This window comes from Balaenoptera physalus (genome assembly GCF_965194825.1).
Source record: "Balaenoptera physalus genome assembly, chromosome: 11".
Taxonomy (NCBI): Eukaryota; Metazoa; Chordata; class Mammalia; order Artiodactyla; family Balaenopteridae; genus Balaenoptera; species Balaenoptera physalus.
The window spans coordinates 41,248,961-41,270,748 of record NC_138896.1 but is presented as its reverse complement, the minus strand read 5'-3'; the positions used below and the strand labels follow the sequence as shown (position 1 = coordinate 41,270,748).

The window sequence follows — 21,788 nt, the reverse complement described above, 5'->3', positions numbered from 1 at the left end:
CCGTTGGAAGCACTGAACAAGTTTATTCCCATACGATTAGACCCGCTCCCCGCGTCGGTCTGGCCAACCGTCCTGACCTTCGGAGATCCCTAAGCCGAGCCGCTGCTTCCATCCTCCAATAGTTATTTGATCCAACACCTGCATTTGAATTCTTAGGACGCAAAAAGACTAACTTCTTATGTTGAGCGCCCTCCAGCGGGCGCCAGGGCCTGTGCCAGCGCGGGGGATACACCAGGGTACGGACAGGCTCGTCCTCGCCTTCGAGGAGCCGACAGTCCGGGCAGGGAGACAGGCATTTAACAACGACTCGCACAATCACTTAAATACAACCGTGGTGAACCGCACAAGAGGGACACGCGGCCATCTGAGGGAATGACAAGGCTGACCTGGTCTGGAGCCCAGGAAGGGCGAGGGTGGACCAGGCAGAGGGAACAGCGCTCTGGGACCCAGGGAGGGTGGGAGGCTATTAAGAAAAAGGATCAGCCGTAGGTGTGACGAGCATTGAGAAGAGGGCCGGAGAGAGCACGAGGCGGGCTTGAAGAGGTAAGCAGTGGCTGGAGCGCAGGGATACACAAGCCAGGACAAGAAGAATGGATTTTGCCTCTAGAGCACCCGTTTCTGTCCCAGAGGTCCCTGAGACTATTTCAGGGGGTATGCGAAGTTTAGGCTATTTTCATAACAATCCCAAACTGTTATTTGCCTTTTCATTCTCATTCTCTAAAAAACGTACAGTGTTTTCCTGAAGCTACATGACGTGTATTGACATCGTCCCCACAGCTAATGGAACGTGTGCTTGTGTCTTCCTGTGTATTAAATTGTTCTCAGTTTTAAGTTCTAGTACAATAAATATCTATAGTTTATAACCCACATAAGCAAAAGCTCTATAGGGTCCTTGATAATTTGTAAGAGGTCCTGAGAGCAAAATTTTTGAGAAGTGCTGCTCTAGAGCCCTAAGAAGGTGAATGTCTTGTGTCTTTTCAGAAAGCAGCTGCTCACTGGAGAGAGACTGGAGGAAGCAGGAACCAAGGGTATACAATTCGGGGGAGTTACTACAGTGGCTCAGACCAGAGATGATGGTGGCTGCCCCAGGATGGTGGTGAGTTGGCCTCACTGTGTTTTCTGGAAGAGAAGTAAAAAGGAGGTGAGGAATTCGGGGCAGGGTGAAGTGCTCATGGTCAATCCAGAGACAAATGAACATCATGGGCACAGAGGATGGCAGATCAAAGAGGCTAATATTTTCCATGTGTTTTAAGCCTGGCACTGTGCCAAGTGCTTTTGCTCCTGCATCTTCCAGAGGAGATGCCCTTTCTCCTTTAATCATTCCAAGAGCCCTCTGAGGCTCTGCTGGCCGGTAGGGTAGCCACCACCCACTTGTGTCTGTTGAGCATTTGAAATGTGGCTAGTCCAAATTCAGGTGTGCTGCCAGTTTAAAATAAACTCCTGTTTTTGAGGACTTAGAATGGAAAAAACACTATAATTTCTTAGACTGATTACATGTTGCCACGATAACATTTTGGATATATTAGATATCTCTTTACCTTTTTAATGCAGTCCCTAGATTATGTATTTAAATTTACATATGTGGTTTGCATTATATTTCTATTGGACAGCGCTGCCTAAGCAGTTTTTTCCCCCTACACCCAAGGAAACTGAGGTGTAGCATGTTTGAGATGGCAGGATTTAATGCAGGTCTGTGTGAATTACAAGTCTGGATTCTGCCCACCAAGCCAGCAGCCTCCCTCCTGGGTGAGGAGTTGGGCAGAGGGGATAAAATGAGAAGGGAAAAATAAAGGAAGGTGGAGTGTTGTTACCTTTTCCGTTGAATCCTTGGAAGTTGCCAGGTAGGCAGCTGTGGAGAGAAATTTAGAAGGGATGGGATGGGGCAGTAGAAGGGCAGAGGGATGGGTGTCAGGCTTCTTCTGAGAGGAGGAAGAGAATGTCTGCCAGTCAAGGGTCCCAGTCTGGGTGGGGCTTACACTCACCGGCCCAGCCCAGCACGTTGATGAGCCCAAGGAGGAGAAAGGCAGACAGGAAGAGGCCTACGCCATCCTCCAGAGAGGGCCCAGAGAGACCTGGCAGGCAGAAGGGGCAAGAATGAGTCTGAAATTCCCAGGCACCCCTCCCCACCCCCCTCCCCATTTCTCCATATTCCAGGCTCTTACCAGCTACCTGCAGGGTGACCTTGGCGCTGCGCCCCGAGGCGGGCAGGCTGGGGTGGTGGACACGACAGGCATAGCGTGCCCCGTGCTGCCCAGTGGTGACCGGGGGTGGCTGCAGGTGTGCAGAGAGGCTCACAGAGCCATCTGAGTGATGGCTCAGGGCCGAGAGCCACCTCTGCCCCTCGGCCTTCTGAAAGCGACCCTCTGGGCCATCCCAGAGCTCCCACTCCACCTCCAGGCCCTCGGAAGGGTAGAAGTGGGACACGAGGCAGAGCAGCTCCGGGGGTGCCTCCCTGGGGGCAGCCCATATAAGAGGTGCTGGTGTCAGGGCCACCTTGGGGGGCTCTGGGGAGAGAGTAAGAAAGCAGCATGGGGGAATCAATCAACATTGTCCTCTCTCAGAGGCCCTCAGTGTGCCCTCTGGCTTCCCCAATACTGAGGGGTTTGGGTTTTTTCCTCCCAGGATGGGGAACCCGCCATCTCCCCATTGGTGTTTCACAGGAATCTCCATGCCAAAGCCCCCATTCTCAGGGACCCCTACTCCCTCAGATTTGGGAACCTTCATCCCAAAGCCACTCAGATTCCCAGGGACCCTCTACCCATTGCCCCCCTGACTCTCAGGGACCCCCAAGCTGTCTCCCTCTACTCACCCAGCACCCTTTTCTCCACCATCCTTCCCCCATCATGGTGTCCCCATAATCCCAGTGATCACCCTCTACCCACAGGGACCCCTGTCCCCTCACTCACTCTGTACAGCAAGCTCCAGGGTGGTCTGCCCTTGCAGGTATGGCAGGTGTACAGTAGCCAGATAGGTGCCCTCCTGGAAGGGCTGCACTGCAGGCAGCCAGAAGGTCCCATTTCCGGTCCATGGCCCCAAGGGCTCATCATCATCCCAAGCAGCAAATGCCACCGCCCCCTCTCGGGCAACTGGCATTTGCCCACTCAGCCCAGGAGTCGCAGCCAGCATCAGGTGCCCCTTACCCAGGTGCTGGCGTCGCCATTCCAGCCCAAAGGGAGGGGGACCTGGGGCCAGAGAGGTAGCAGCCTTGGGGGTGGGGGGCGTGTAGGCAAAGCTCAAGTCCAGCAGGGCATCTTGTCCCATTCGGATGCAAGGGGTGGGGGTGTGAGTGAGGACAGTCAGCACAGCTGGGGAAGATGGGGAGAGGAAGGTGGGGAGGGAGAGAGGAAGAAAGAGAAAAAAATAGAGAAATGGAGTTACGGGGGGGGGACTCGACTCTAATTTACCCACCCCTCTGAGGACACCTCCCTTCTGACACTCACCATCTCCCAGCCCTCCCTGCAAATCCCCTTTGCCCTGGGACTGGGTGGGACCCAGTGTGACTCAGAGTGAGCAGAGAGGTCTCAAGGTGAATAGAGGCAGTGAGTGGGTACAGCCCTTGAAGGCTGCTCGGAACACACAGCCCATGCTGCACCAGCTCTGGGGTCAGCGGGATCTGAGTGTGCTCTGACACAACCTGAACCAGCCCACCAGTCTCCACGCCCACCTTTGAAGAGCCAGGCCTTTCTTGGTTTGCTGGTGAAGAAGTGATGACTAATGACTGTCAACCCTATGGTGCTATGCAGAGTATTTACTGACTCTTGAAGGTTCTGGCTCTAGACTAAACCTGAACACAGACATCTATGCTCTACTGAGGCAGTATATGCTGGTTGAGCGCCTGGAGCCTGGCTGCCCTGGTTAATCCCAACTTTGCAGTTATTAATATGGCCTTGGAACAGTTACTTTACTCTTCAGTTTCCGAATCTCCTAAATAGGGATAATAATGATGATAGTACCTATCCCATGGGGTTGTAGTGAAGGTTAAATCATTTAACACCTGCTACTCAGATGTATGCAGTTCCTGATTCTGGATAACAAAGACACCTATATATGAAAGCTGCTTAGAACAGTGCCTGGAACACAGTATGACTACAAAAGTGTTTGCTGTGATTACAGCCAACCATCTGCCAGACAAACATAACGTGCCCCAACTCAATAGCATCTCTAGAACATTTCCCCACTCGGCTCCAATGCCCATCTTCCCTGCCTTGACCAATGATCACCACCAGCCCCCAGGCACTAAAGGCAAGCATTTGGAGTCCCTAAGACTCCTTCTTCTAATTAATTCATTCAACTAATATTTATTGAGCACCTAGGATGTTCACGGTTGACGAGAGTAGTAAACAAGACAGGCAGCCCCTGCCCTCAAATTGTGTAGGAGACAGATTGCCAAATATAATGTGCTATGTGCTATCCCCACCAGGCCCTAATTCTGTCTCCCAAATAGATCTTACATGTTTCCTACTCAAGTTCTTATCAATATACATTTGGACAATTACAACAGCCTCCTCTCAGGTCTCCCTATCCTCTATCAGTATCTCTCTCCCTTTCATTTCATCCTCCACACTAAAACCAAATAGCGTGGCTACAAGTCTGATCTGGGCACTTGCCTGTTTAAAAATCCCAGCTACCTAGGAAGCCAGCAACTAAAGGCACACGCTGGAGCTAGATGGCCCGGGTTCAATTCCTAGCCATGCTTCTTACAAGTTGTGTGTCCCTGGGCAAATTACCTAACTGCTCTGTGTCTCATATTTCTTCATCTGTGACATGGGAATAACATCAGTACCTAGTTCTTACGGTTGTTGAGAAGAATAAATAAGATTATGCCTAATAAAGTGCTTAGAACAGGAGCTGGCATATAGAAAACGCTTAGCTGTTACTATTTTCATTACTGTCATCATCATCATGATGGACTTGCTGGGTATCTTGGGAAAAGGACTTAATCTCTATTTTCCCCATTAGTCCAATGATCTAATCCTTGCTTACCTTTTGTAGGAATCAAGTAAAATAACAGGCTTTTGGGAAAATGGCACACACACACACACACACACACACATACAAAACTTCTGATGGTTCACTATCATTTATAAACTCCAGCTTTCAGGGTACTTGGTAATCCAGCCCCCAACCCATCTTTCCAGACTCCTCTTGCACCCTAAGAACCAGCCACATAGAATCCCTTTCTTGTGACCAGTAGAAACTCTAGTCACTGGGCTTTGCTTTGGTTCCTTCAGTTTCCAGTGTCCCTCCCCCATTTTCTCCAACATCTAACTACTTCATGTCCTTCAGATCTGTTCCACTGCCAGAAATGTCTGGGTCTTCCAGGTAGAAGTAATTTTTTTCTCTTGTGGTTATTTTTATGTAATTTTTTTTTTTTTGGCCATGCCACGGGGCTTACGGGATCTTAGCTCCCCAACCAGGGATTGAACCCCAGGCCCTCGACAGTGAAAGCGCAGAGTCCTAACCACTAGACTGCCAGGGAATTCCCTATTTTTGTGTAATTTTTAATCCTAGCTTCTAAGGCCTACAAGGTTAAACTTCTCTGAACTTCATGGGATTGTTTTTGTTCAATAAAGTAAAAAAAAGTAAGCAATTTCATTTAGTTTATTAAAATCCAAAAATACAGTTTTGAATTGTAAGAATCAATCCGTAGGATTAATAAACAAAACCTAAAGGTTTTACAGTTCAACCTTAAGCTAACAGTGCTCTTTAATATGGGTTTATGAAGCAATTGTAGACCTGCATCCCACAACCTGGACTCTGTAAAAATACAAATGTAAGCACAACAGGGCCAGAACCTGTTGGTAAGGAAATTTCTACCTGTTTTGCAGCTTGTACTATATAGGCGTATGCTTTTCTGTTAAAAAGTGAATGGTAAAAACTATTATAAAGTATTACTGAAAAAATTTAAACCCAAATCTAATCAAGCCTCTAGCTCTACCTACCAATTTATAGGAAATATGGAGGGAAAAGGAACAAGGGAAATGACAGGATGAGGAAACAATTGGCCAAATATAGAATGTGGGAACCTCTACAGAACAAATGACAAATCAATAGCATTTAAAGGGGTGGGGCAATTACAAATAAAAGAGACTTAAGAGACAAAACTGGGACCTCCCTGGTGGCGCAGTGGTTAAGAATCTGCCTGTCAATTCAGGGGACAGGGGTTCGATCCCTGGTCCGGGAAGATCCCACATGCCGCGGAGCAACTAAGCCCGTGCACCACAACTACTGAGCCTGTGCTCTAGAGCCCACGAGCCACAACTACTGATCCCGTGTGCCACAACTACTGAAGCCCGCGCGCCTAGAGCCCGTGCTCCACAAGAGAAGCCACCGCAACGAGAAGCCCGCGCACCGCAATGAAGAGTGGCCCCTGCTCGCCGCAACTAGAGAAAGCCCGCATGCAGCAATGAAGACCCAAGGCAGCCAAAAATAAATAAATTAATTTAAAATAAAAGAGAGACAAAACTGTTATAGACTGAATGTCTGTGGTTCTCCCTCCCCCAACCCCCCCAATTCAAATGTTGAAGCCTTAACCCACAATGTGACTGTATTTGGAGATAGGGACTATGAGGAGGTGATAAAAGTTAATGAGGTCATAAAGGTAGGCCCTAACCTGATAGAGCTGGTGCCCTTATAAGAAGAGGAAGAAACACCACAGCTCTCTCTCTCCCCTCCATGTGGGGACACAGCCAGAAGGCAGCCATCTGTAACCACAAGGGGAGAGTTCTCACCAGACAACAGCCCTGCTAGCACCTTGATCTTGGACTTGATCTTGGACTTCTAGCCTCCAGAACTGTGAGAAAATAAATTCCTGTTGTTTAAGCCCTCTGGTTTATGATATTTTGTTATGGCAGCCCAAGCAGCTGCAACAACCAAATAGAATATATAGACCTCTTTTTGATCCTGATTCAAGCAAATAGACTGTAAAATAACATCATTGAGACAATCGGGGAAAAATTTAATATGAGCCAGGAATTAAATAATACTAAGGAATTATTGTTTGTTTTGTTAGGTATGATAATGCTCTTGTCGGGGGCGGGGGTTGTTAAAGTCCTTATATGATAGAGATGCTTACTGAAGTACTTATGAGTAAAATAATACGATGGGATATACTTAAAAACACTTCCAAAAAAGAACAGAAGTTTGGGGGAGGATAGGTAAAACAATTTGGTAAAATGTAATAACTATACAAGTAGATAATGGGTGTATAGGGGGTTCATTTTACTGTTCTCTACTTTAGTGTGTCATTGAAACTTTCTATAACAATTTTAAAAGAATGATGAGAATTAAACACTATACACACAAGTATGTTACGAAAGTATATTTCTCAACAAACATTTTAGAGTATTTGACAACTAATTTGGTAAGAAATAAAGTATAAATGCATACTAGCAAAATTACTGATGATCTGTGACCCTGGAAAGAGTTCATTTTTAATTTTACATTGAAACAACAACTTTCATATTCTTAAATCCCTAATCAAGTAGGAATGCTTGAAAAGGAGGACTGAGCACAGCAACTAGTTTTCACCCCTGGTGGTGGGTGAGATGCAATAATTTTCTCTCCTGGGCACACGCCCATGGCTCCCTATCTGCACTTCTGTTACGGTCCAAGTCACTTTCTACTCTACAATTACCCATGACAAATCTGATGGGAACCTTCCTGAGAGTAGACTCTACATCCGATCACCTTTGTGACCCTTAAAAGTACCCAAGGCCACCCCAGAGGTTCTGATTTAATTCATCTGGAGTAAAACTCGGATTTCAGTATAACCTCCAAAAGGATTCTTATTTGCAGCCTGGACTGAGAACTACTGGGCCCTAATTTATTCTTGGTGATAATAAATATTTATTTAATCAGTGAATAAATTAACAAAGTGTCTCTCTTGATTGTTACAACAATGGGAAGGCAGATGGGAAATAACCATTCACATTTTACAGTTGGAAAAGCAGATTCAGAGAGAAAAGGACATTCTCACCCCACCTTGTGAAGCCAACAGCCTGGGAAATATTCCTGCCCACTAGAGACAGCTACTGTCCTCACAAGGAGCAGTTTGCCTCTGCCCCTGCCCACGGCGAGGTCTGGGGACTAAAAATGGAGGTGTAGGCAGATGTGAGGGTTGCAGGGTGGGTGCTGAGCCCTGTGGGTTATTCTCTCTAGGTGATGAGGGTGGCAGGGAGAAGATACTGGGGAAGGGAGGGTGTAGGGCTCGGCTGGGGTTGACCAGCCGGTCAGGCTGTATTATTTCCATAAAATCGCACAAGACTGAAGGAAGCCGAGGACTCTGTTAATATCCTACCCACCCTCCCGAGAAGAGCTCCGAGAAATCCCAAATCCCGGTCAGATCTTCCCCATTCTTGCTTTATCGGCCCACTCGCTCCCTGCGCCCCAGCCCAGCAAGGTGCCCGACCCCTGGGCCTCAAACAGCGTAACACAATGCAGTAAGTGGTCCTTGCAGCGGGAACCATTAGATCTCCTGCCGCTTCCCTTCCACGCACTCAAGCCCACCATTCGGTGACCACAGAGTCAGGGCATCATCACGCGCTATAGGGAAGGGTCTGTCAGGGGAGGTCGACGCACTTGAGCTCAAGAGCCTGTGCTTTGCTGATTGCCGCAGTGCCGGATGTGGGCGTGGGTGGGGCGCGAAGGCTGTTTTTTTAAACTGGGTGAACCGCAAATGTGGGGGAGCCTAGCAAGATCTAGGAGGAAAGGTGCAAAAGTTCCTGCTTCTGAGACCCTCCCAACTCCGTCGCCTAGCGAGTTTCTTAAGGTCGATGTCAGGAACCCCCGCCTGTCTCCAAAGCCCCGCCCCAAACCGCACTTGTGTTTAAACTAGACTGGGACTAGAAGAAGCGGTAGAGACAGCTTAACTTTAGCTGAACTGCCTCGATTTATAAATAAAGAAACTGAGACCCGACTAGGGAAATGACTCGCTCAAGTCCACATAGCGAGTTAACGGCTGATCTGGACCCTTAGAATCTACCCGTTTATCTCTACTTCCCCTCGGTAGCTACCTGTTGCCATGGTGATGAGAGTAGGCTCCGGCTGAGGCTCGGACTGTGGTCGAAGGAGGCTGGAGAGGCTGAGGACCGGGCTGGACATGCTTACCATGATCCAAGTCCCATCCAGGGCCCGCGGGCAGCTCTGCTCCGGGGTCAAGCCGCTGACCCAGTTCGCCGAGGCAGGGAGCGGGACGTAGTGGCTCATTTCGCAGCGTGGCGCGGGGGCGTCCCGCGGGTATCGCCTGAAGGCGGCCAGGAGGGTGCCCGCGGGGTCTGTGAGCGCAGAGAGAGAAGTTGCTGCCGTAGAATCTCCGCCAGGAAAGGGGCGGGGAGGGCAGCGTCCAGGGAATTTTAAAGGTACAGACTACCCGGTAGCGAGAGATTTAAAAGTGATCCAGTTTCATTTTACAGAGGGGGAAACTGAGGCCCGAGGTCACTGTGAGACCTAAAGAGCAGGGGGTTTCAGTGGAGGCGACAGAGTTGGGAGCGAGTCCGGCATGACTCACCATGCACTTTGAGGTAGCGCTCTGGGTCGAGGTCCGGCCGGGGAGGTGGGCTCTCCGGGCCCTGGCGCAGCAGCAGCGCAGCAGGTTTCTTGGACAACCGGCCGCCGCCCTCATCCTCCACGAACCAGCACTCTATCACTGCGGGTCCCGCCAAGACGGCGGTCGCCGAGCCTGGGGGGGAGGGGCGCGAGTGAGGGGACGGCCCCAACGTCAGGTGACCCGACCTCCCCCACCCGACCCCCAGACGTGGTGGCAGTCACCTCCCACCGCTTCCCTGGGCTAAGAGTTGCGGGGTTCGCTCACCCAGAGCCACAGCGAGGAGCAGGGACAGGGGCTTCATGGCGCCGCGATATTCTCAGCTCCGAAGCCGCCTCTTCCCCCTTTCACTTTCACTTTCCTCCAAAGGCCGGCAGGAGGGACGGAGGAAATCTCCGCTCCGGTTAGGGGAAGGCTCGGGGGAGGCAGGTGCTTCCTCCACGGGCTGGGCAGGGATCCCGTAACATCCTCTCCAGTTCTGATCTGGGGAACTCAGCTCCGCCCAGCCGTCCTGAACCACCCAGCACCACAGAGTCCGGGAGCCTTCCCACACCAGAGGCACCCCCTCCTGTCCACCCTAACCCCGAATCCACTTCCCTGAGAACCCTTACTCCACCTTCCCCGACCTGGGCCAGGTCCCCAGCAAACACATAGGGGTTGTCGGGAAGCCAAATGAAATGACCAATAAATATTTTAATCACCGTTTAAAAAAAATAAGATTTAAAATAAAACCCTTGTACTCCCTACGACTTACTCCCTCCTTGTCTCCACTCCCCCACTCCCCAATGAGAATGGAGTTGGGGGACCCCCAAGGTGGAGGAGGAGGGATTAGGGTAGAAATAAGGGGCACATCCTTTTGGGGGGCAGGGTATGTTCTAGGACAAGGGTGGGGCTCAGAGGCCTGGTCCCCACAACTACGCAAACACAGACTTCAGGTACAGACTACAACCACCTGACCCTTGACCCAGCGACTCCAGGATACTCAACAAGCCCCCTCTCCCTCCCCCCCCCACCACTTGCGCCCTACTCGGGAGCTGGGGCTTCAGCGTACCCCTCTGAAGGGAAGGAAGGGCTGAGTTCCGGTGATACTTTAGGGAGGAGGGGCTGAGGAGTAGAAAGGGGTGGCCCATGGTGCGAGGAGGTTCCCTCTCCGGAATATATACAAGTCCATAGAGATAGGAAGACGGTAAGTGTGTTGGGAGATCACCTAGGGGCCACAGCGCCCCTGGCTAGTGATCCCTAATCCCTCTTCCCGGAAAGCTACCCCCAGTAGCTCGCCTCTTCAGTTTGCTCCTCCGCCCCCACTGAAGCCCATCTCCACCTTGTGGACGCTGGGCGGGGACCAGACCCGTCGACTGGACGGGGGCGTAGCCCCACTCGCCTCGTCGCCGCTGCCCCCGCCGCCGGGGGACTCTCTCTTGGGCTGCAAGGCTGGACCGGTAGTCCCCCCGGGTCCGGGTCCGGCCCCGCCCCCGCCGCCTAGGCGGTGCCGGCGCTCACAATGTCCCCGGTGGCGCATGAAACTGTCTCGCCACATGAACTTCTTGGCGCAGACGCCGCACTCGTAGGGCTTGAGGCCTGTGTGTGTCTTCATGTGCTCTGTCAGGTGATGCTTCATCTTGAACTTTTTGTTGCACACGGGGCAATCAAAGGGCCGCAGGTTGAGGTGCATGTTCACATGGCGATCTCGCATGCTCTTGTGGGAGAAGGCCTTTCCACAGTGGCACAGAAAGATCTTATTTCCATCCCCACTGCCTGTCCCTCCAGGAGTCCCACCGGTGCCACCCGGCATGCCCAGGGCCCCTGCTGATGTGCTCCCCAGGGTCACTGCCCCATGTTCAGCTTGGTTCCCTGGTGGCTGGCCTGGAGCCTGTGAGGAGGAGGAGGAGGATGAAGAGGATGGGAAGACTAGGATCTGGTTGCCCTGCATGTCCAGTGGAAGCAGGGGCCTCGAAGGGTGGGAGGGAACATAGGAGGAAGGGGTTGGTCCCCCTGAGTCATCAAGCCCTGCCCCAGGACCCCCACCTTCATAGGGGCCAAAGTCATTGGAGGACTCACAGAAATTGACCTGCTCCTCTCCCTTGTCTGGAGGCTCAGACAGGGTCCGGACGTCACTTATGCTAAGGGTAGCCTCAGGTCCTCCCCCTGCTGGCACCCCGGAGCCACCCCCCAGCTCTTCATCTTCATCATCCTCACAGGTCAACACCAAGTCTTCCTCCTCCTCATCCTCTTCCAGGTCTGGGTCTTGGGGAACCAGGGGCGCTGGTGCTGGGCAGTTTCCACCCCGTTTCACATATACCCAGTGTTTCTGCGGCACAATGCTGGGGGGTGCATAGGTGGGCCGGCGGAGCCCAGCCCCAGGGACCACTGCACCCCTCCCATCCCCACCGTCATCACACAGCTCATCTGCCTCCAGCAGCAGCTTCCCAGAGGTAGCCCCCCCACTGCCAACCACAGGGGCGGGGAATACAGGGCCACCTCCTCGACGCTCCCCACTGCCCATTGCAGAAGCTGCAAAAGCCTCCTGGGAGGAAGATGAGAAATCAGTGGACTCCCGAGGGCTGAAATAGTTGCTGCTGCTGGGGGACTGATTCTCACTGGTCCGGCTGGAGGCATGGAAGCGTACGGAGCCCACAGTGGCAGGGGCCACGGTGCCCCCACTCCCTGAGGGGACCCCAGCACCAGGGACAGTGACCGATGTGGCTGCAGCAGTGGTGATGGTGGTGGTGGTGGCTGAGGCCCGGCCCTCTCGGAGGAGTTCAGTGCACTTATCCACGATGTGCCACATTTGGAGCACAGACCCCACTGTGAGGAAGTTGACAATGTCAGCAGCGGCCATGCTGAGGCGGCCAGTATAAGCTGAAGCCAAGACAGTCTCGAAGGCGCCTGGGTCCATGACGCTGGGCAGCGAGATGGAGGTCATGCCCTTGAGTAGGACCTGGTCGTGGAAGTAAGGGGAAGAGGCAGCCAGGACAGCACGATGAGCCCTGAACTCCCGTCCCTGCACTCGGATGGACACATCACAGAGCTGGCCCTGCAGCCGCTGCTGATTGAGAGACTCCAAGAGGGCACTGGTCACCTCGGGGAAGGACACGTGCACCACTGCCGCTGCAGGCAGGGGCAGTGGTGGTGGGGCCAGCGATAGAGGCAGGGGGAGTGCTGCCCCGCTGGGAGACAGAGGAGATGGCTCCATGGTGTGGAGGGAAGGGGTACCCCCCCAGCCACAGGAACAAGGGAAGGAGGAGGGCGGCCGGGGGGGTCTCTGGAAAGAAAGAGAGAAAAATGATAACATCCCATAATGACACAGCCCTTTACAGTTTAAAAACATGTTCACACATTATCTGAGTAACTCCCCACAGCGACACTATAAGGTAGGTATTCCTTTCAACCCCGTTTGACAGATGAGGAAACTGAGGCTCAGAAATATTAAGAGATTATCCAAGGTTACACCATTAAGTGGCAGCACCCACAAACGCAGCTGTCCTAACTCCAAATCCAGTGCTCTTTCCTTGGACGTTACAGAAATAAGGTGCTGTTGGGGAGTGGGGTGCCTCCCCTCAGAAATTCCCATTTGCCTGAGAGCCTGACTTTCCAAAATTTACCTTTCTGGGGTTCTGTACCCTTTTCTTGGGAGGGGGGCAGGTTGGCTCTGGTGTTGAAAACCACCCCTCTCCCCACTTCCCTTTAGGCCGTGCCCCCCGGCTCTCACTGGCCACGCCCCTTGCCCCCAGTTATCCCTAGCCACGCCCATTTCGGCCCCGCCCACCTCAAGACCCGCCCATAGCTTTGGGCTCCGCCCCTTATCTACCCCCGCCCACATCGGACCCGCCCCCTTCTGCTCCGCCCCAAGCGCTACTTCGACCTCCTCTCCCACCCGGAAGGCGCCCCCCAACCCCGCGCGTCCCCGCTTACCGGGCCGCGCGCCCCCGGGCCCCCCCGCCCCTCACTCGGCGGCCAGAGCCGCAGCCTGGGCCCCTCCCGCCGCCATCTTGCGCCGACTCCCTCCGCCCTCCGCCTCCGCTCCGCCTCCCGCCCCTCAGGCTTTAAAGGCACAGGCGGGAACCCCGCCCGACCCGCTGGGCAATACTCGGCCGACTCGGCCACTTCCCCTTTAAAGAACAGCTGCTTCCTTCCACCTTAAAGATACCAGGTCTCTTCCGCCGCTGAGGACGGAGGACTCGGTTCGGCCGAAGCTCTCATTCCCCTTTAATTCGGTAAGCCTGCCTCTTCGCACTGGCGATGGGTCTAGGCCGTCGCTGCCTGGGCTCCGCCCCTGAGCTGTGGCCATTAGCGTGTTTGCGGGATCTAATCGCCCCGGTCTCCCAGCTTCAGACAGTCCCCCTGAAACCCCGCCCCCTACCTCCGGGCCTGGATTGGCTAAATAACCTTGAGTCGGCCCGTGATTGGCCTTTTTACTGCTACCGCTCGAAGTGAGAAAGTAAAGCGCGTTCAGGAGGCTGAAGTACATTTTTTCAGCGCCTGGCAGAGGGCAAGGAGAAGGCCTGAGGGCGAGAAAAACTCCGCGAGAGGCGTGCTGAAGGCAGCTGGAAAGTACAGATCCAGGGCTATCCCGGGGGCACGGCTAACCCTGAGCCAGAGAACAGCTCGTGCCAATCACCAGCTGGTGAGAGCGGGACAAGGAAAAGACAGGGATACAATAAGAAAAGAACTTTATTGTTTATTAATGTTTCTGTGTAAAACTTAAGCTTTTTTTTTTTCTTAGAAGAAACCACCAAAAGGCGATTAGCTCAGTCCATCCCTTCCTCAGTCGTCTGCTTCCCACCGTCCTCCAAATACTATCCCAAAACATTTTGGAGGCAGGGAGGAGGGGGAGGCAGTTAATCAGAGTCTGAGAGCACGATGATCTCCTCTGGATCGCACTGTGTGGCCACACTCATCTGCAGGGGAGTGAGAGACAGAGAGTCAGAGAGGTCTGGAACACAGCGGATGAGAGGCCAAGGGAAGGACTTATCAGAGATCAAACACTGGGGTGGGAAAAGAGAGAGAGGAGGTGATGAGTGCAGCAGACAGAGAACCCCAAACTGAACAATGAAAGAGAATGAAGTCAGGAAACACAGCCTCCCCCTCTTACCTTAAAAGTACCAGGCCTGGAGGGTTGTGACTGTGGGGTGTGGGACAACCGGGCTGGAAATGGGCTACAGAGGGAGCTGGTCACCAGGCCGTGGCTAGGAGAATCCACCCTCGTGGAGGAATCGGCAACTGGAGCCATGGAAGCCAAGGGGGAAGGCGGGCTGGGCAGGGTATGTGTCTTCTTCTCATTCTTCTCATGCACTGCCCTTTGCCTTTCCACATAGCTAGAGACACAAACATATGTGGGTGGAAGGGTATGTGGAGCCTGAGGCTGGAGGGGGAGCATCCAGTTTCTCCCCGCAGACTCCGTTCCACAGTATTCCTCTCAGAAAGCCCCCGCAGTCCCTCCTTGGCTTCCCTCTTTCTCCTCCTTATTGCTGTTACCTCTTTCCTAATGGCCCAGCTTCTGTTTGCTTCTCCTTCCGAGATTTCTTGTGGGGAGGACTGGAATCTCCCCAGGTGTGAGGAGAGACGCCTCCGTTGAAGGAAGTGGAGGTGACCATGGCTGCTCCATTCTCCAAGACAGTGGTGAAGGGGTCTTCTGATTGCTTCCTGGAAGAGGAAACGTCCCTCTCCTCAGGGGAAGGAGTAGTATCCAGGGGCAAGGCTTCAATCTCTAGCTCAAAGAGCTGAGACATAGGGCTCTCTTCCTCCAGGGGCAACTCCTCGAGGTGCTCTCCACTGCCTTCAGCAACTACGCTGGAGGGGGCTGGGGGCTCTTCTGCCAGTGAAGATGGTGACACTGTGAGTCCTTTGTTTTGCTGCTCCCCCGACGACCCGCTGATCCCTTTGCGAGATTCCAGGTTCTTTTCAGTGGAGATCTGTAGTGGGGACATGGGGCTCTTATCTCCATCCTTCCCTGGAAAAGAAGAAAAGAGGGGAGGGGTAGCAAAAGAACTAGGGGAAAGAAAACTGCTGAGAGGATACTAGGAGTAAGAGGAGGAAGGGAAGGCTCTCAAACAGGGGGCTCATGCCCAACAGAGTAGAGGGAACCGACGAGAAGACTATTTCCTTGACGTACCTGCTTCCTCCTCCTCCTCCTCCTCTTCATCGTCCCCCTGACCTTCCTGCATCTGTTCCAGACCCTCCTCTTCTTCGGAATCTGTGGCCTCCTCTTCTTCCTCCTCCTCATCTTCCTCTTCCTCCTCTTCATCCTCCTCCTCATCACTTTCCTCATCTTCATCATCGGTCTCAGCCTTGGAGGTGGTAGGGCACTCCTGGGATGCCATCCCACTAGGGCCCTGCAGGGGACAAAGGAGTTTCTCTAAGGAATCCCTTGCCCCAGAGGGGCTGCTTCTTGCGTTCCTTCTGCACACGCCGTGATCAGTCACCACGTACTCCCTCCTGGCCAGTGCAGTGGAAGGACAAGGTCTTTCTGAAGGGTGTATTCCCTTCCATACCTCACCGGAATCCAAGGAGGCTTTCGAGGGGTCTGCAGAGTGGGAAGAGGTGGCTTGGGGGAGCCGGGCTCTTCTCTTCTGTCTCTCGCCCTCCTCGCTCTTGTCTTGCATCATTGCGTACTTGGAGATGACCTCATCCAGCCGGTTCATAGCCAAGCTCCGGTTCTCCCGCAGGCGCCGAGCCAGGGCAGGATCTGACAGTGCGGGATCAATGCCTATGTGGGAAGATGTAAAATCAGTGTACTCACCCAGAACCCTAGAAGAAGGGACTAGAGAGACGCCCCCTCCACCACACACCTGACGAATGAGGGTTACCAAGGAGCATCTCACTAATGCCTACCTGGCCTATAGTCATCTGTGAGGTGACAGCCAAAGTTGTAGATGAGATCAAGGTGGCGACGCTCCTGTAACCTGATGCCCACATCTCGGAAGGCATCCTGAGCCATGAGCTGGAGCTGCTGTCGGGGGAGGCCAAGGCTGTGCCGAGCAGCTGCCTTCTCTACGGCCCGCAGTACGTCTCCATAGTCAGGGAAGGTATCAGGCCCTGGCTTGTTGATGAGCCGCTCAATGCGCCTGTTGACCTCTGGGTAGCGGGTACCACGGTAGGGGATGCGCTGCTCTATGACCCGGCCTGTCAGTGAAGAGCAGTCTTTCAGCTCACACAGCCGCCCAAAGAGGCGGATCAGCTTACGCTTCAACCTCGCCTCCTGCAGGTAAGTGGAGTCTGGGTCATCCAATTCTGAGAGATCCAACTCCTTTTCCTGCAGCCGCCGGATCTCTGCCACGTAGAGTGCCAGAAGCTGCTCCAAGCGCTGGATCTGCCGCCGGGAACCATGGGTCCTTGGGGCCTCAGAGGCAGTGGTCTCAGCACTTGTGGGGTCCGAGGAGGGGTCTGCAGGAGGGTTATTCCCAGAGGGCTCACTAGAGGTGGTGGCAGCAGGGGCCAGGTTCAGCTTCTTCTTGGCTGAGTGGGCCTTGAGAACAGTGCAGAGCTCATTAATGTAGACATAGAGCTTAGCTGGCCGGCTCTGGGCCCGAGAGAGGACCCGAGAGAGGATGTTGCAGAACTCCGCCGAGGCCAAAAACAGAGAGTGGGCCCGCTGCTGCCGGTTATAGAGGAACGGGACCACCTCAGGGTGGTCCGCCGTCTGCGTCTTACACAGTTCAAGGAACTGGAAGGTTCAGGAGAAAAAGGGAGGGGGAAAGAGACAAGGGATGGGATTGAGAGAAAGAAGGCGAGGTGGGGTTAGTGGGGAAGAAAGGACAGGAGAGCCAGTCAGCCATCCCCCTCCCTGGGGTACAAGAATCTTCTCCCCTAAAGCTCACCTCTTCAAACAGCTTCTCATTCTCCAACTTGTAGCATTTCTTGCCGCCCGAACTACTGCTTCCTCCAGCCCCGTGGGGCTGGGAGGAGCCAGGGGCTTCTGCCCTGGGTGAAGCCGGATTGGGGGGTGGGTGGGAGGGCCCTGGCAGAGCAGCTGCTTCATCTTCGTCATCATCATCCAGCACGATGATGCTGTTAGCGGTGGCCATGGGGGATCAAATCCCCCGGAGGGAGGAAGTGTTGGGGATTTCGTAATTCCTGCTGGAAGGGGATGGGGCCTCAGACAGAGCCCCTCCAGCATAGCCCCATCCCTTCATCTCACACATTTTCCAGTCTTCTTGGGTTTCAAAACACCCAGCCATGCCCAACAGTGTCCTCACTGCCTATCTTCAGCAACCATTAGTACCATGTTTTCTGGGCCCTTTACTATGGGAGCCCCAAACCATCTGAAAACCTTAAGTCCCACCCCCAGCTCCACCCCTCACGTCGATATCCGGTCTTTCAGTTGCATTTCCCCACTATTTCTCATAGTTGGCAAGTTGATTCTTCCTCTCAACCCCTGGACGACCTCTCACATTGCACTCCAGATTTCCTTGACATCCCCTCAAACAGATACCACACCCCCGCTGGCACCACCTCAGGTGTTTTCCCCTTTCGCTCTCACACACATCAAATCCACACCCTCACTCCAACCTGAAGGGTCACCCCAACTCTGAGACTCTCTTAGGCGAAGGAGGTTCCCTCCCAACAATCCATTTCCCTTTCTCCTACTTAAATTATCTCCATATTCCACCCTCTGATGGCTCTCCTCAAACCGGGGCGTTAGGTTGGAGATATTTCACCTCAAGTCCCCTCCCTCTCACCCCACCCTAATTTTCCCCATTCTCTTTCTGGGACCTGTAACCGATCGTGAGCCCCACACTGGGCTCTCCTGATTCCACTCAGATTCCAGCCCTGAGTCCGGTCCTTCCCCTAGATGAGCTTCCCGCCAAGTCCCCCTCCCCCAGTTCAGCCCCCGGCCGCCCCACTCCCCTTCAGGGATAGGAAGGAAGGTACCACAGCTTGCCCCTCAGACTCAGCGCCCGGAACCCCCCAGTACCTCTCCCTCGACATTCCCGCCCCCGCCTTCGCTCCCCGCACCGTCCGGCCCCCACCTCAGAAAAGGTCTCTCGAGAAGACCCTCGCCGCTGATCTCAGAAGCTCGCATGGTTCCCTCCGTCTTCCTTCCCCCTCCCACCGCAGGCCCTACTCCGGACCGGAAGCCGCGCAGTTTCCGCCTACAGGCACCTGGGCGCGGCCATATTGTCGTACGGAATCCAGCCCCCCCCCCCCGTGGCCGGAAGTGACGATAGACCCGCCGCGCGAGGGCTTCCAATGCCACCCACATAGTCTGCGGCTCCCTTCCCCCTGACCTGCAGGCGGCAGAATTGTCCCCTCCGGGCGTCCCAAGTACCTGGAGGCCGCCATTTTGCCGTACGGCGCTGGCTACCCCCGGATTGGGGCGCGCCGCCAGTGGAGCTCTTTTCACCCGGTGCTTCTGCGACTCCGCCAATCAGAAACTTCCCGCATCCCGGCCCAACCGCCGGCGAGTCGCGTGCCGGGAGGACTGAGCCACCTTTCCAAGTAGGGGAGGGGGGAACGGAACAGGGCAGCTGAGGAATTGGCCCTCCAAGGCTGCACAAGGATGCACGGAAAGGCGGGAATCTCTTAAGAGGGAAATAAAACCTTTTCCATCCACTGGGCTATTGCCAAGCCTTCTGGCGCTGCTTTCCTACCTGCCAGGTACCAGTTTCCACGGCTTAATCGACTGCGCCTGTCATTCCTTTCTATGGGCTGCGCGCTCCCTTGTCGCTGTCCAGAAGCTACTTCTACATCCAGTTGCCTACATTTCCCAATCGTGAAGTCATAACACATGCATACAAATGAGCACAACACGCTGTACAAATGTGTTATTATTACTGCTATTGTTGTTGGTTTGCTTTTCAAGCTCCACCACAGAACTAATGACCAACCAAGTAGGTGGGACCTGGGTGGTTCTCCTTCCTTTTCTGGAGGGGATTCCCGAGGCGCAGGCGCTGATGACCAGGAGGCTGTGCTTTGTCCAGGAGCTCCAGGGCCTGAGGACGGGCGATGTGGGGAGGGGGTTCTGAGAAGAATCTGCAAATTGCCGCTGTGAGGGCTGTGAGACGAAATGAGGCTCGTAAAATACCTCCAGTCTCTCTCGTCCTCTTCCTCTGAGAGAGCTGATGAAAGAAGGAAGAGAGAAGAAACCGACTTTGACGCCCGCCTCGCCCGCCCCACACAACTAACCCAGATTTAGGGAAGCTGGAGGGACTCGTGGAGGCAGAGCTGGGTCCAAAGGTGAGCTTCTGGGGAAACCGCAAATGTTAACACGGTTCCAACTGCTGAGTTTCCCACCTCCTGCATCCTTGCGAATTCCACAGATGGTGAGCATCTTGCCACTTTCTGGGATCACAGACCCTTACATCCCCAAGCCCTCAGAGTCCCAGAAGCTCAAACTCTCCCTTCCATTAAAGAATCCCACACCACTTCTCTCCAGTCGTCTAAGCCTATAGTCTTCAAATGGGGGACATGAAGACTTGCCCAAGGGTACTCGGATTTGGGAGATATAAGGGACTTAATTTCCAGATTCTCAATTTTCCCAAAATTTGTTTTCCTCAGTAAATTCCTGCAGTAGATCTTCTCCTTCTTCCTTTTCTCTTTTACAATAGACTTTCTCCCTCTTTAAAAAAAAAAAAAAAAAAAAAAAAGGATACTGTAGTTCTCAATCATGAAATCTCCTGGGGATAATGTTACCTTGTTTTTTGTTTGTTTTTTGGTTTTGTTTGTTTGTGTTTGTTTTTGTTTTGACCACTGGACTGCCAGGGAATTCCCTTACCTTGTCTTAAATAAAGAGACATGTAACCTATTTCTTTCAAGGCACCATAAGCACCACCTCGTCTATCTCATTTAAAATGTACTTTTAGGTAGTTCCCTGGCAGTCCAGTGGTTAGGACTCTGTGCTGCCAAGCAGGGTGCCGGGGTTTGATCCCTGGTCAGGGAACTAAGATCCTGCAAGCTGAAACATAGAAAAAAAATGTACCTTTAATATTAACAACTATGAAAATGTGTACAATCTTTATGCTATTTAATCAGTTCTGCTCACATAATTGTAATGATAACCCAGAAGAAATTTTTCTAAAAAACTAGAGTCTTATGGTCACAAGAAAGAAAAATATTTTTCATCTCAATTAATATATATGTTTACGTAGGAAAGAGTGATAGATTGGTCAATAAAAGACTTTCAAGTATAAAAGCATAAAATTGTCTGTGGAGAAGTAGAATGGTAATAGGAGTTCTAGGAGAAAAGAGAATGATGGAAGAAGAAAAGAAGGATTCCCAATTATATTTTTAAACGAGTGGTGGTGAATATCAAGTCACTCTGATATTTCAACTCCCCTGGACACACAAAAGATGGATTTAATTGTTTTATTTTAAAATGTGACTATTTTTTGTATGCCAGGAATTACATCCTTGAAACAATGTTAATGTATGATGAAAAGTTTTAGGTGCTTACTTAAAAATACTTGAGGAGTATAAACTTTTTCAAAATTAATTCCCGGGGTATAGGTGCAGACATTTTAAGATAGCTGCTCTCAGCTCTCCAAGTGTCCCTCCAAAGCCCCCATTTCCCCCTTTCTCCCCTCTCACCTCCGTGGCAGGGAAAGAGGACGTTTATAGGAAAGGCAGTCACAGTTCCAGCTCCTCCTCCATCTGAGGTGTTCTCAGGAGCCAGTCCCCAAACTTTGCCCATGGTAACAGCCACAGCAGCTTATAAACAGCCTCCAGAGTCAGTAGTGTCAGGACGAGGACCAGGAAGATGAAGAAGGCCTTGTCCATGGCCTGCCGCAGGGGACCCCTGGGAGGAGAGGGCCTCCGGGCAAACGCCAGGAACACATCCTCCTCGTCCACATCACCCTCCTCCTCAGCCATCCTAACCCACAGTGTGACAGCTGTCTGGAGCACGGAGGCTGGGATGGAAGCCCTTACTCAGCCTTGCCAGGATTAAGGGGCGTGGTGTCGGCAAGTCCTGCATCTGCCGAGCTTGACCCTAATTCCCCCAACCAAGAGAAAGAAAGGAGAGGAGGGCCTCTGAGCCTTTGGAACAGTCAATGCAATGTGAATGGTCTGGATTAAACAATTCCTAAAGTCTGTCCAGCTTTACCGTTTTATAATTCTGTGTTTCGGAAGCTGAAGGCTCAACAGAGACATGCCAGCTGGAGCTGCCCAAGTCATTCTGGGCCTCTAAGCTTAAGGCTCAAGGTCTTGGGCCCCTACAGACAGAGTGAACAAGTGGACCTAGTATGCTACTGTGAGCCGCTCTCAGTCAAGCACCTAAGGCCCTTTTCAGCTTTACATTGGGTGGTTG

At 52.8% G+C, this 21,788-nt stretch overlaps 4 protein-coding genes and 2 long non-coding RNA genes across 9 annotated transcripts; 2 read left to right on the top strand and 4 right to left on the bottom strand.

The window, feature by feature from the left end:
• Positions 1-3: 3 nt before the first annotated feature.
• On the bottom strand, positions 4-10,089 carry TAPBP (TAP binding protein). 2 transcript variants are annotated; one of them, XM_082414994.1, is made up of 8 exons: positions 9,812-10,089; positions 9,509-9,679; positions 9,015-9,275; positions 2,907-3,305; positions 2,163-2,504; positions 1,983-2,072; positions 1,812-1,849; positions 4-1,119 (listed from the first exon to the last, which is right to left on the bottom strand). In XM_082414994.1, the coding sequence occupies exons 1-8, from the start codon at positions 9,846-9,848 to the stop codon at positions 1,108-1,110; spliced, it is 1,350 nt and encodes a 449-aa protein (XP_082271120.1). In that variant the 5' UTR covers positions 9,849-10,089; the 3' UTR covers positions 4-1,107. The 2 variants fall into 2 exon arrangements, with proteins under 2 accessions (XP_082271120.1, XP_082271121.1); XM_082414995.1 differs by lacking the exon at positions 1,983-2,072.
• LOC309638713 lies at positions 986-6,822 on the top strand. The gene is made up of 2 exons (XR_014251251.1): positions 986-1,096; positions 6,155-6,822. It is a non-coding gene; the product is annotated as an uncharacterized lncRNA (long non-coding RNA).
• A 128-nt stretch (positions 10,090-10,217) lies between the features above and the next one.
• Positions 10,218-14,025, bottom strand: ZBTB22 (zinc finger and BTB domain containing 22). Of its 2 annotated transcripts, none has more exons than XM_082414992.1 (2): positions 13,681-14,025; positions 10,218-12,806 (listed from the first exon to the last, which is right to left on the bottom strand). In XM_082414992.1, exon 2 carries the CDS (start codon positions 12,735-12,737, stop codon positions 10,827-10,829), a length of 1,911 nt encoding a protein of 636 aa, XP_082271118.1. In that variant the 5' UTR covers positions 12,738-12,806; positions 13,681-14,025; the 3' UTR covers positions 10,218-10,826. The 2 variants fall into 2 exon arrangements, with proteins under 2 accessions (XP_082271118.1, XP_082271117.1); XM_082414991.1 differs by lacking the exon at positions 13,681-14,025 and adding an exon at positions 13,457-13,558.
• On the top strand, positions 13,637-14,229 carry LOC309638715. The gene is made up of 2 exons (XR_014251252.1): positions 13,637-13,758; positions 14,021-14,229. It is a non-coding gene; the product is annotated as an uncharacterized lncRNA (long non-coding RNA).
• Positions 14,198-18,633, bottom strand: DAXX (death domain associated protein). 2 transcript variants are annotated; one of them, XM_082414985.1, is made up of 8 exons: positions 18,514-18,633; positions 17,362-17,620; positions 16,376-17,207; positions 16,036-16,250; positions 15,657-15,876; positions 15,020-15,494; positions 14,637-14,859; positions 14,198-14,442 (listed from the first exon to the last, which is right to left on the bottom strand). In XM_082414985.1, exons 2-8 carry the CDS (start codon positions 17,566-17,568, stop codon positions 14,383-14,385), a joined length of 2,232 nt encoding a protein of 743 aa, XP_082271111.1. In that variant the 5' UTR covers positions 17,569-17,620; positions 18,514-18,633; the 3' UTR covers positions 14,198-14,382. The 2 variants fall into 2 exon arrangements, with proteins under 2 accessions (XP_082271111.1, XP_082271112.1); XM_082414986.1 differs by having other exon boundaries at positions 17,362-17,617; positions 18,514-18,620.
• Positions 18,634-18,784: 151 nt separating this feature from the next.
• SMIM40 (small integral membrane protein 40) lies at positions 18,785-21,760 on the bottom strand. Its single transcript, XM_082415008.1, has one exon. It carries the CDS (start codon positions 21,350-21,352, stop codon positions 21,110-21,112), a length of 243 nt encoding a protein of 80 aa, XP_082271134.1. The 5' UTR covers positions 21,353-21,760; the 3' UTR covers positions 18,785-21,109.
• Between the last annotated feature and the right edge of the window lie 28 nt (positions 21,761-21,788).

Excerpts from the sequence above, each read along its gene's own strand:
- TAPBP (XM_082414994.1), bottom strand. The coding sequence starts at position 9,848 with ATGAAGCCCCTGTCCCTGCTCCTCGCTGTGGCTCTGG. Across the intron at positions 9,680-9,811 it reads GCTCCTCGCTGTGGCTCTGG|GCTCGGCGACCGCCGTCTTG; the intron begins GTGAGCGAACCC and ends CCTCCCCCCCAG. Across the intron at positions 2,505-2,906 it reads CCTGGAGCTTGCTGTACAGA|AGCCCCCCAAGGTGGCCCTG; the intron begins GTGAGTGAGGGG and ends CTCTCTCCCCAG.
- ZBTB22 (XM_082414992.1), bottom strand. The coding sequence starts at position 12,737 with ATGGAGCCATCTCCTCTGTCTCCCAGCGGGGCAGCACTCCCCCTGCCT.
- DAXX (XM_082414985.1), bottom strand. The coding sequence starts at position 17,568 with ATGGCCACCGCTAACAGCATCATCGTGCTGGATGATGATGACGAAGAT. Across the intron at positions 17,208-17,361 it reads ATGAGAAGCTGTTTGAAGAG|TTCCTTGAACTGTGTAAGAC; the intron begins GTGAGCTTTAGG and ends TGAACCTTCCAG. Across the intron at positions 15,877-16,035 it reads CCTCCTTGGATTCCGGTGAG|GGCCCTAGTGGGATGGCATC; the intron begins GTATGGAAGGGA and ends TGTCCCCTGCAG.
- SMIM40 (XM_082415008.1), bottom strand. The coding sequence starts at position 21,352 with ATGGCTGAGGAGGAGGGTGATGTGGACGAGGAGGATGTGTTCCTGGCG.